General features: G+C 37.3%; 2 protein-coding genes across 4 annotated transcripts in view; one reads left to right on the top strand and one right to left on the bottom strand.

The window, feature by feature from the left end:
• llph (LLP homolog, long-term synaptic facilitation factor) overlaps positions 1–935 on the top strand; it is a 1,701-nt gene extending 766 nt beyond the window's left edge. Inside the window, exons 2-3 of the mRNA XM_016475758.1 lie at positions 124–345; positions 430–935. Of these exons, the coding sequence (XP_016331244.1) occupies positions 135–345; positions 430–596 (378 nt within the window). The 5' untranslated portion in view covers positions 124–134 and the 3' untranslated portion in view covers positions 597–935. The remainder of the gene's footprint in view (positions 1–123; positions 346–429) is intronic.
• A 1,021-nt stretch (positions 936–1,956) lies between these two features.
• hcls1 (hematopoietic cell-specific Lyn substrate 1) lies at positions 1,957–9,595 on the bottom strand. Of its 3 annotated transcripts, XM_016475800.1 has the most exons (16): positions 9,455–9,595; positions 8,766–8,849; positions 8,579–8,652; positions 8,017–8,146; positions 7,641–7,751; positions 7,471–7,525; positions 7,250–7,360; positions 7,045–7,155; positions 6,814–6,924; positions 6,258–6,313; positions 5,835–5,904; positions 5,525–5,673; positions 5,093–5,221; positions 2,771–2,945; positions 2,539–2,616; positions 1,957–2,380 (listed from the first exon to the last, which is right to left on the bottom strand). In XM_016475800.1, exons 2-16 carry the CDS (start codon positions 8,847–8,849, stop codon positions 2,247–2,249), a joined length of 1,578 nt encoding a protein of 525 aa, XP_016331286.1. In that variant the 5' UTR covers positions 9,455–9,595; the 3' UTR covers positions 1,957–2,246. The 3 variants fall into 3 exon arrangements, with proteins under 3 accessions (XP_016331286.1, XP_016331287.1, XP_016331288.1); XM_016475801.1 differs by lacking the exon at positions 6,814–6,924; XM_016475802.1 differs by lacking the exon at positions 7,045–7,155.
• Between the last annotated feature and the right edge of the window lie 1,616 nt (positions 9,596–11,211).

Genomic DNA, 11,211 nt, shown 5'->3' with positions numbered 1-11,211 from the left:
ACACATATATATATATACACATATATATATATATATATATATATATATATATATATATATATATACATACAGTACCTTTTTATGATTTTATTTTTTATTATTACCTTTGTCTTCTCTCCAGAGTTTCCATCAGGATGGCAAAGAGTTTGCGCAGCAAGTGGAGGAGAAAGATGAGGGCGGAGAAAAGAAAGAAAGTTGCACCCAAAGAGCTGGCACGACTCAAAACAGTGCTGGGTCAGGGAGAGAAAGGAGAGATCACCATGAAAGATGTCGCTGAGATCGCCACCGTTGTGCCACCTGAGAAAGTGAAGAAGCCAGAAGATGCTGAGATGCAGAAAGAAGATGGTGAGCTTTCATAGAAACATTTAGCAATTCGGGTTTTCTCTTGTGTTTTACCATATTAAATGCAGATCTGTTGTTGCTTTGCAGCGGATGGTGGAAAGATGGATTTAGACACTAAACGCAATAAAAAGACAATGTTGGACGATCAAGGACGGTATCCGGTCTGGATGAACCAAAGGCAAGTGAAGAAGGTGAAAGCCAAACGTACGGCGAAAAAAGGAAAACCTAAGATTAAGAAGGGGCTCGCCTGGTAGATGAACTGATCTGCTTGTGCACGGACATTATTCCTGTCACAGCTGTACAGGAGCCTGGCTGTGCATCTTTTTCATTTACATTTTTTTATTTTACGTTTATGCAACCTTGAGCAGAAAAATACTTTAGAGTGTTTGCAATTGTGAAATGTAATGATCTGTTAATGGTTGTGGCTTCTCGTTGAGAATGAGCAATGTAATTGGGATTCAACATCATGATCAAGGCTTTTCACTAGTTCACTAGCTAATATGGAGGGGAGGGGGAGTGAGACACTGTAAGTCATCTGCATTCAGTGTATTACACAACTGACTCTTCCAATGAAATATAATTTTTTTTCCCTCTCTTCTGTTGGCCTGCTTTACTTTGTAGTTGTGAAGTATTAGGTATTTTCTTTGTTGGCAGATAATTATGGATGAGCTTTTTTTTTTCCACTTAATAAATCAAATATACCGTTCTGCGGGATTTAGTTTTATTTTGTGGTCAACAAAAATGCACAACATTAAGTCAGTAAAGAAACAAGCATAAGCCAGTGGCTTGTGTATCTCTATAAGGCAGCGTGGTATACTTTTACAATTAATCTGCACCAACCAAAAGTCTTTATAACTTATTTTAAACAGCAAACATTAGCAAATTTGTAAATCTTCATATTGCATGCATAAAGGTTTAGAAAGCTGGTAATTGTTTTAACATTACTCATTTAAAACTATTAACAGCATTTCACAATTACTTTTATATGATTCTCCATGTAATATTTATCTGAGAGATTAAATGGAATATTTGCACTTTTAAAAATCCGTTTTTCATACTGTAGGACTGGAAATCAACTAAACGTAACTAATAGTGACTAGTTAAACCTTTATTTAATGTTCTGTTATACACACTGTATCGTTCAAATGTCTGGGGCCAGTAATTAATTTTTAAATAAATGAATACTGTAATTTCAGAAAGGATGCATTAAATTGATCAGAAGTAACAGAAAAAAATGCATGTTACAAGATTTCCATTTCAAATAAATGCTGTTGCTTATGAATTCACTATTCATCAAGAAAAAATCCTTAAATATCAATCAGCACAACTCTTTTCAACATTGAGAATAATGTAAAATGCTTTTTGAGGACCGAATTAGCACATTAGAATGATTTCTAAAGGATCATGTGACACTGAATACTGGAATAATGATGCTGAAAATTCAGCTTTGCATCACAGGAATAAATTGCATATTTTAAATATATTGAAACAGAAAATTAAATTGTAATAATATTTCACAATAATAGTACTGTATTTTTGATCAAATAAATGCAGCCTTGGTGTGTAAAAGAGACTTTTTGCAAAAACATTGCAAAATCTTACAGACCCCAAAATTTTGAACGGTAGTGTATATGATCATACACATTTTTATCTAATATCTTTATGAAGAAAACAAAAATCAATGTCCATGTTAACTGGTTACTGACCATGTGCATTGAATGGACAGTTTTGCTCAGGTAACAGATCCAGGCTCATTAAAACAACTAAAAAGAACTCATTTTCAGCCAGATTCAAATGTTCATTCTGTACATGTTAGTATATTGCACATGTGTCATAAAAATGCAATAATAATAATAGTCTGCAAGTGGCTAATAAACACAAATTTGATCACTGATTATTAGCAACTAATTGAGCTCCACAAAAGTGGCAGGAAACAGGCCTGTGCGACCATGACACGTTCCTTTCCACCAACCCTCATCCACCATCTCAACGCTAGTGATGGTGTCACCTGGCATGAAGGAGATCTCGTCACTGGCCTCTGCAAAAGTATGATTGATATTCATAATACACAGCAGACTAAACAACAACAAAAAATTCAACGGAAATAAATTACGTAGCTCTGCAGAGTCAGGAAGCAATGTAATAAAATACAATGTCAATGAGGTATCAATCAGTTGCTATGGACTGTAAACGTACCTCCTTGGTAGTCATAAATGGCCGTGGCTGTGTTTCCTGCCCTACTTAGATCTTTATAATCATTATCATTATCAGCAGCTGTTGAAGAAGCCAAAAAAATAAATTAGGAATTACAGCTGTTAGCAATCATAAACATTTACAGCTGTTATAATTAGAACCATCTACTTTTTCTTAATGTGGCTTTGATTCCCACAGTGAACACATGTAGTAAATGTTTATGCATGTGTCAAACCTGCAGTAGCATATGAGCCAATATCCTCATAATCTTCTTCCTGAGGTACGGGGACACATTCATCGTAAGTTTGCTCCGGCTCCTCCTCCTCCTCCTCCTCCTCCTCCTCTTCAATCAGGTCAGCGGAGCGGGGCGGCAGTAATGGCGGCTCCTCATATTCAGGCTGCTCTTCTATCTGAAACACACACCGAGCAGATGAGGATCAATTCTTTCAGTGTATGTGCTTAGATAATACTGTTAAAAATACAGTTTTGGAAGTGAAAAAGAAAAAGTCATTGTATAATTTACAGTGAAAAAACGCAAATTGACACTCCCAGAATTCCCTGCTTGATACTTCACATTTGATGTTTTTTTGTTGTTGTTGTTTCTTCTTCATTTTTTTTCTTATCAGTTGTGTACATTATGGTTTTTATCTTGCATCTAATGTTGTTTAAAGGCACAATATGTAAGATTTTTTTATTCAAATATCCAAAAATCTAACTACGCCTTTGTTTCTTTGTTTATTTTGAATATGCGCCCTCTAGCGGCGAAAATTACATATTGTGCCTTTAATGAATGTTTATTGCAATATTTCAGTATCACGTGTGTTACCATGATGGTGTTTAGTATTTGTGTAAATGACACTGTGCACTTTCTATATATTAGTATTTATCTCCCCAGCTTGTTGAAAAGCTGTTTGTGATGAGCTCTGATTCATCTTGTGACTTTCTCATCTCCACTTGTTTTTGGTAGTTATCAGTGTATTACAATGTAACAAAACAGGTATCAGTACTTCAATTGGTTGATATAATAACATTACAACAATGTTTTTTTATTGTTAATTTAAGTGAAGTCTGTAAAACCTAAAATGTTGCTACCATATTTTTTTACAGTGAAGTTCTGGCAACCACAGCTGCTGGTATTTTAGCGTAAATGTCACCGATTATTGTTGCATAATAATAAGTTATGAGCAAAAAGAATAGTGATAGTTGTAATAATACTTGAGTTAAAGCGGTAATATTCTGCACTTGTACATTGAATTTGAATATGACAATTTTTTTTAATTTCTGTCGCCCTTAAGGTGCAGTCACATTAGAAAATTTCGAAAGCAAAAAGGTCCATTGTGTATTGTCAACAGTGTAGCAATGTATGAAGCACAGCTCGCATCAAAGTCGCTCTTAAACCAAGCAGATTTCTGTTGGTCAGTGTGTGCAATTTGTGTAACAAAATTGTTACCAAATCAGAATGGGGAAATCTTTCACCATCAGACAGAATTCCAAATCGTGTGGATTCATATTAAAATGGATTTCGCCCACAAAAATTTGACGAACAATGCTAAAAGTACTGCACCTTTAGAAATGAATACTGTACCTTTAAGACTTTAATATGTAAATGACCCGTTATGATTGGCTGGTCTGTTTGCATGTGAAATGAGTAATAACAGCCCCACCAAGTTACTGAATAAACATTTATGTATAAATTTGTGCATCAGTATGTTAAAGGGAAGGTTCACCCAAAAATAAAAATTAAGCCATTATTTACTCACCCTTGTGTTATTCTAATGCCATATGCCCTTCTTGCTTTTTTGGACCGCAAAAGGAGAAATTTAAAGAAATGTGCTGTTTGCGCTTGTCCATATAATGGCAGTGAATAGCGACCAGCATCATGTGGCGTTTTTATGAATCTCGATTTCTTACAACTTGTGTGATTTTTTTTCTGGGTGAGTCGGAGTGAACTGCTGCACTAATGAGAGTCTCAAGAACACGTAGCCGTGCACAGAAATCAACAGCCAAGGTCAGGATTTTCGTTAAATAATACATTAAATTTCGGTTTGTTTTTCACTAAACCCTATCGTATACCCTCTGAACACTTGCAGCATATGACATGTCGCATGGGACCATTCTGTGATAATTTTGTGTCTTTTTTTTAAAGCCTGATGCTGGTCACTATTCACTATATTCACCTCATGGACAAGAGCGAGCAGAACGTTTCTTTAAATTTCTCTTTTTTCTTTGGTCTGAAAAAGCAAGAAGTGCATACAGCATTAGAATAACACAAGAATGAGTAAATGATGACTTAATTTTCATTTTTGGGTGAATTATCCCTTTAAATTGCTCATGGTTGTGATGTCACAATGTGTTCCATATATGGTCTGCGGAGGAGTTTTGCATTGTAAACACATTAGGGTATGTTCACAATAGGGGCAGTTATGGCCTAATGGTTAAGGAGTCACACTTGTAACCCTAAGCCCCAATTGCTCCCCGGACACCACAGCAAAAAAGGCTGCTCACTGCTCTGGGTGTCTTCAAAAGAGCAGTGAAAATATAACAAAAAGAGTCTTGCCTGAGCTTCTTCCTCTGGTTCATCTCTGGGAATTTCAGGCAGTTTTCTGAATGTCTCTGGGGGATTGTGGGATGCTGGCACAGGTGGAGGTCTCTGGTTCTCTTCCTCCTCTTCACACTTGCTCTGCTCCTTAAGAGAGATGATGACCAGCATTACAAAGTGTTCATTAGTGTGTGAAAAAGAAAAGGCTGCTGTGTGTGGTTGGGCTATCTATTGTTGTCATATGTTTCTATTAAAAGTGCAGCAAGCATGTCTATATATACAGTGGTGTGAAAAAGTGTTGGCCCCCTTCCTGATTTCTTATTTTTTTGCATGTTTGTCACACTTTTATGTTTCAGATCATCAAACAAATGTATATATATATATATATATATATATATATATATATATATATATATATGTATATGTATGGGTATTAAGACAAATGTGAACCTCCTGTTTTCGTTGTGCCTCTTCCCGTTCTCTCTTCTCTCGAGCAAGTCTTCTGGCTCTCTCCTCATCTGCTCTCTTTCTATTCTCCTCATCTGAGGCCTTCGCCATGTTCTCAAATCGAGCCTTAAGGTTTCCAGCTCCTACACTTGCTATAAACACCAGGAAGAGATAAGCAAGAAACTACTGAGTCCCTGAAAAGTATATAGACCCTTAATCAACACATTTAAAATGTATGAATGCCACTGCATTACTACTCAAAAGCAACACTTCAAATGTAATATTTCCATAGACTTGTACAGCAAACACTCACAGGCCTCGAAAGCCTGAGGCTTCTCATAAGATGATGATGGTGACTCCATATCACTGAATGAAGCTGCACTCTGTGGAAAAAAATAACTCCATGTACATTCACTGGGAAACTGTCAAATATTTGCTGCAAACCAAATTAATGTATGAATCCTGTTTCTGCCTCGCAGTTAAAAAAAAACCTGAGCATTAAATATATTATATAGCAATATATATATATATATGTATATATCTCACAATCACAATGAACTTCACAATTACGACTTTGTTTCTTGTAATTTTGCCTTAGGTGTATCTTGCAATGTGACTTTATATGTTCCAATATGTGACTTTTTTTTCTTATTTTAAACATCATCTGACAATTACCTTTTTTTACTCTAAAACAGAAACTTCCATAATACTGCTATGCAATTCCTGTGAGATGTACCTTATCCATGCGATCTGCTTCGACTCCATAACGTCCTCCAAAACCCTTTGCATAGTCTGAAATAAATTATAAGAACATACATATATTATACAGTATTATGTAAAATTGTGTTGCATCTCTAACTTCAGCTGTCAGTTTAATACATCACATTTTGTGGTGCTAAACACCAGGGCCCTCAGAAAAGTGCTTAAATTACGACCTAGCCCTGGGGCCGCTCCCAAAATACAGAGAAAGATGATCACTAGGTCCCTCAGCTACGATTAGTAGTCATCTAATGTTAGAAAACAAGAGTTTTGTAGAGTTTTTTAGCCAGATCTTCAAAAAAAGGTTAAAAAAAAAGGGAGCCGCTAATTGTGGCAGGAGGCTCCAAAGTCAAGTTCCCAGGGCCCTCAATGGACATACATTCAGAGCTAGATACCAGGTAATGTGACATTGATACAGCCTATGCTATAAAATCATTATTATAAAAAAAAAGACATATATTACAAAAAATAGTGAATATGGGTTCCGAAAGAGTTTCCCATTATTTAGGAAATCTCTGGGAATATTTACATACCTTTCTGTGACTGATGTTTCTCTGTTTCTCCTTTGTAGTCGTAACCCAAAGCAGCCTTGTCAACTTTTTCTTTTTCCACTCCGTATTTCCCCCCGAAGCCTTTTGCATAGTCTGTGAGATGTTCAGAAAGCAGAATTATGCTTTATAAACTATTCTTCCACCAAAAGGATACAAATATAAGGATTGAAGTCCAGAATGCTGGTCCATATTAACAGCAGAGATTAAAATGACCTTTCTGTGACTGATGTTTCTCTGTTTCTCCTTTGTAGTCGTAACCCAAAGCAGCCTTGTCAACTTTTTCTTTTTCCACTCCGTATTTTCCCCCAAAGCCTTTTGCGTAATCTGTGAGATGAAAACAGAATTATGCTTTATAAACTATTCTTCCATCAAAATGAGACCAAAACATGGATTGAATAACAGCAGAGAACGAAATCACCTTTCTGTGACTGGTGTTTCTCAGTCTCGCCTTTATAGTCGTAACCCACTGCGGCCTTGTCAACCCTCTCTTTCTGCACACCATACTTGCCACCAAAACCCTTAGCATAATCTTATGAACAGCAAAGAAGTGATTATTATATAAAGGACAGGAAAACCAAAACAGAGGTGAAGATGCACAGAGTGTGCATGAAGTTCTGCATTTGAGATGTTTGAATGTACCTTTCTGAGATGCATGCTGCTGTACCTCACCCTTATACTCATAGCTCATGGCAGACTGTAGTGAATCAATGATGAAAGGCAAAGAAAAGAACATATCAATTCATTTATTCATATACAATAACATTAATTCAATTCTTAATCAAGTGTAGGACAGTGAGAGAGCTTCTAACCTTGTCCACACGGTCCTTCTGTACACCAAATTTCCCCCCGAAACCCTTTGCTGCATCTATCTGGGATGAGTGCTTTTCTACCTCCGCCACATAGTTGTGCCCTAAAGCACCCTGGGAAAATTCAACACATCATCAATCTTCAAACCAATAGCTTTTGGTGTCACTGACATCAAACCTGGTGAAACGTCCATTTAAACAGCAAGTTTGAATATTCACATATGCAGCGTTTGCCCTCCTGTGGAGAGGTTTTAGATTCTCATTAGCAAATTTTCAGTGAAATGTTGTGGGCAAAAAGAGGTATGTTGTCTACTGTCAATACACACAGTTCACATAGAAGTCACTTTCTAACCCAGCAGCCTGTTCTTTTGAGTCTAACCTTGTCCATTCTGTCTTTCTCAACTCCAAATTTCCCTCCATAGCCGTAAGAGGCTTTAGCGCCCTGGTCCATCTCTTTCTTCTTAACCACCTCATGTTCCTTAGACACATTCTGCCTGAGCTCTGCAATGCTACACACAAACACAGGCACATTGCATGTTACTACATGCTGTATATTACCATGGAATGTGGCACTTTTGTTATGCACTCAACTGTTTGCATTTCCTTATGGTGCTCATTTATATTCTTCAACACTATTATTCTAAATAATACAGATATATCTTATAGTTACATTTAAAATGCAGTGTGTCAGTGCAATATCTTATTCCGCTTATGACATGATGTAAGCTTGAACTTATCAGTCCATATTTGGAAATGCAACTCAAGTCGGCAGCATTTCTACTTCCTATTTCCTCTCTGCAGAGAGCAACACTCTTTTTAGTTGTGCTTTCAGTCCAATGCAACATGGTGCCATATTATTATATCATTTAAAATCTGTAGATATTTTTTTTTAATTCATCTTCAACATAACATGCAGCATCTGTATGTGTATTAACTGTTACCTGATGTGTTCTTTTCGGCCTGATCCTTCTATGGTCCTGGAACCCCATCTCTGTTCCTGCTCCGACACATCGTTCTGATACATAGACACATTTGTACTTATTAAAAAATAAAAAAAATAAAGTAAAATATGTGATGTTAGGAAAACTTTAGAGCAGTATATTTATTGTTCAGGTCTGCTTACTGTACCTCAAAATTTGGATCTGTTTCCCAGTCGTCCCCCTCTGATTCGACCTTCACATTAACATCATGTCCCACCACAGATTTCCACATCTATAGAGAGAAGCCAAGATTTCATGGCTCTTTACATTTCCTTATGTACAGACTTTTGAGTATTTGAATGCATTATGCTCAAAATGCATCAATAAACATTAAAAAATAGTTACAGATATGATGTATGAATAAATGTATCACTAAGTGACTAATTATAATAATCTTGCTGTAAACTGACTATTTCACGACTGCTCTGCGGGGTCATGAAGAGAGTAAAACATCAGCTTAATGCTGTAATTCCACATATTTCATGGAAAACAAAAACTACATTTTCGTTTACACGTCTTAATGAATAAAGCTAGTGTTAAAAGTGTTATTGCACTTTGCAAGTTCCTCATTTTTCTAGAGCATCAGACGGAATTCTGTACAAGTTCACGACTAAAAACAAACTTTACACTTTAATTTCAACAATAATCAAGACCATAACTGTAATGCAAGCACAGCAAAGTTACAGATAATGTACAGAAATGTATAAATTTGACTTCCTGCAACGAAAAAAGTTTTGGCAACTCGCACGATGCATCAACCACTTCCTGATTAAAATTCATTGCGTTTTTCTGTATGAATCGTATTAACAATATAAGCAGATAACAATGGCCACTCACGTTTTAATGCTTTTTTTCTTCTTTTTCCTCCGTCTTTTTGTCTTTAAGTATTAGTATCAGCGTCAGCGCGAGACAAACGGCAGATCAGAATGCGCGCCGCTTACTGCAGGAGAAGAGGCGTCGGGCACGCGCTCACGCGCAGCTGAGAACCACCTGTGCATTTCTGAGCGGTTAAATTAAAGCACAAAAACACTCTGAAATACTCATCTTAATTTTATGTTTGGTCCAAATGCCTCAAAATACGAATTAATTAATATGTAATATAAGTAGTATTGCATTTTTATGATTCTTGTGTTTATTTATGAAATATAAAATGTTATGTTTGGGTCAGATGTGAACCAAAGGGGGTTGCTGTGGTGGTTCTTTGGTGGATGGTTGCGTTTTGGGTCGTTTCTAGGATGTTTTGGGTGGTTGTTAGACCACTGGTAGACAATCACTGTTGTTTGGAGTGGTTGGTGAAGCATTGTGGGTAGTTTTCACTACTGGTAATGTTTGCTAGTGTGTTTTTGAGTTGTTGCTACAATGTTGCTAGGGTATCTTGGGTTGTTGCTAGGTGGTTTGCTCAATGGTCTAGGTCAAAAGAGTTGTTTGGAGTGGTTGGTGAAGCATTGTGGGTAGTTTTCACTACTGTTTACTAGTGTGTTTTTAAGTTGTTGCTACAATGTTGCTAGGTATTTTGGGTGGTTGCTAGGTGGTTTGCTCAATGGTCTAGGTCAAAAGAGTTGTTTGGAGTGGTTGGTGAAGCATTGTGGGGAGTTTTCACTACTGGTAATGTTTGCTCGTGTGTTTTTGAGTTGTTGCTACAATGTTGCTAGGGAATCTTGGGTGGTTGCTAGGTGGTTTGCTCAATGGTCGAGGTCAAAAGAGTTGTTTGGAGTGGTTGGTGAAGCATTGTGGGGAGTTTTCACTACTGGTAATGTTTGCTCGTGTGTTTTTGAGTTGTTGCTACAATGTTGCTAGGGAATCTTGGGTGGTTGCTAGGTGGTTTGCTCAATGGTCGAGGTCAAAAGAGTTGTTTGGAGTGGTTGGTGAAGCATTGTGGGGAGTTTTCACTACTGGTAATGTTTGCTCGTGTGTTTTTGAGTTGTTGCTACAATGTTGCTAGGGAATCTTGGGTGGTTGCTAGGTGGTTTGCTCAATGGTCGAGGTCAAAAGAGTTGTTTGGAGTGGTTGGTGAAGCATTGTGGGGAGTTTTCACTACTGGTAATGTTTGCTCGTGTGTTTTTGAGTTGTTGCTACAATGTTGCTAGGGAATCTTGGGTGGTTGCTAGGTGGTTTGCTCAATGGTCGAGGTCAAAAGAGTTGTTTGGAGTGGTTGGTGAAGCATTGTGGGGAGTTTTCACTACTGGTAATGTTTGCTCGTGTGTTTTTGAGTTGTTGCTACAATGTTGCTAGGGAATCTTGGGTGGTTGCTAGGTGGTTTGCTCAATGGTCGAGGTCAAAAGAGTTGTTTGGAGTGGTTGGTGAAGCATTGTGGGGAGTTTTCACTACTGGTAATGTTTGCTCGTGTGTTTTTGAGTTGTTGCTACAATGTTGCTAGGGAATCTTGGGTGGTTGCTAGGTGGTTTGCTCAATGGTCGAGGTCAAAAGAGTTGTTTGGAGTGGTTGGTGAAGCATTGTGGGGAGTTTTCACTACTGGTAATGTTTGCTCGTGTGTTTTTGAGTTGTTGCTACAATGTTGCTAGGGAATCTTGGGTGGTTGCTAGGTGGTTTGCTCAATGGTCGAGGTCAAAAGAGTTGTTTGGAGTGGTTGGTGA

Source organism: Sinocyclocheilus anshuiensis, unplaced genomic scaffold, assembly GCF_001515605.1.
Source record: "Sinocyclocheilus anshuiensis isolate Anshui unplaced genomic scaffold, SAMN03320099.WGS_v1.1 scaffold200, whole genome shotgun sequence".
NCBI classification, from domain to species: Eukaryota; Metazoa; Chordata; class Actinopteri; order Cypriniformes; family Cyprinidae; genus Sinocyclocheilus; species Sinocyclocheilus anshuiensis.
This window is presented reverse-complemented; position numbering and strand designations above follow the sequence as displayed.

Coding starts and splice junctions, on each gene's coding strand:
- hcls1 (XM_016475800.1), bottom strand. CDS start 8,849: ATGTGGAAATCTGTGGTGGGACATGATGTTAATGTGAAGGTCGAATCA. Junction 8,653..8,765: donor AAACAGATCCAAATTTTGAG/GTACAGTAAGCA, acceptor TCTATGTATCAG/AACGATGTGTCGGAGCAGGA. Junction 2,381..2,538: donor CATTTATGACTACCAAGGAG/GTACGTTTACAG, acceptor ATACTTTTGCAG/AGGCCAGTGACGAGATCTCC.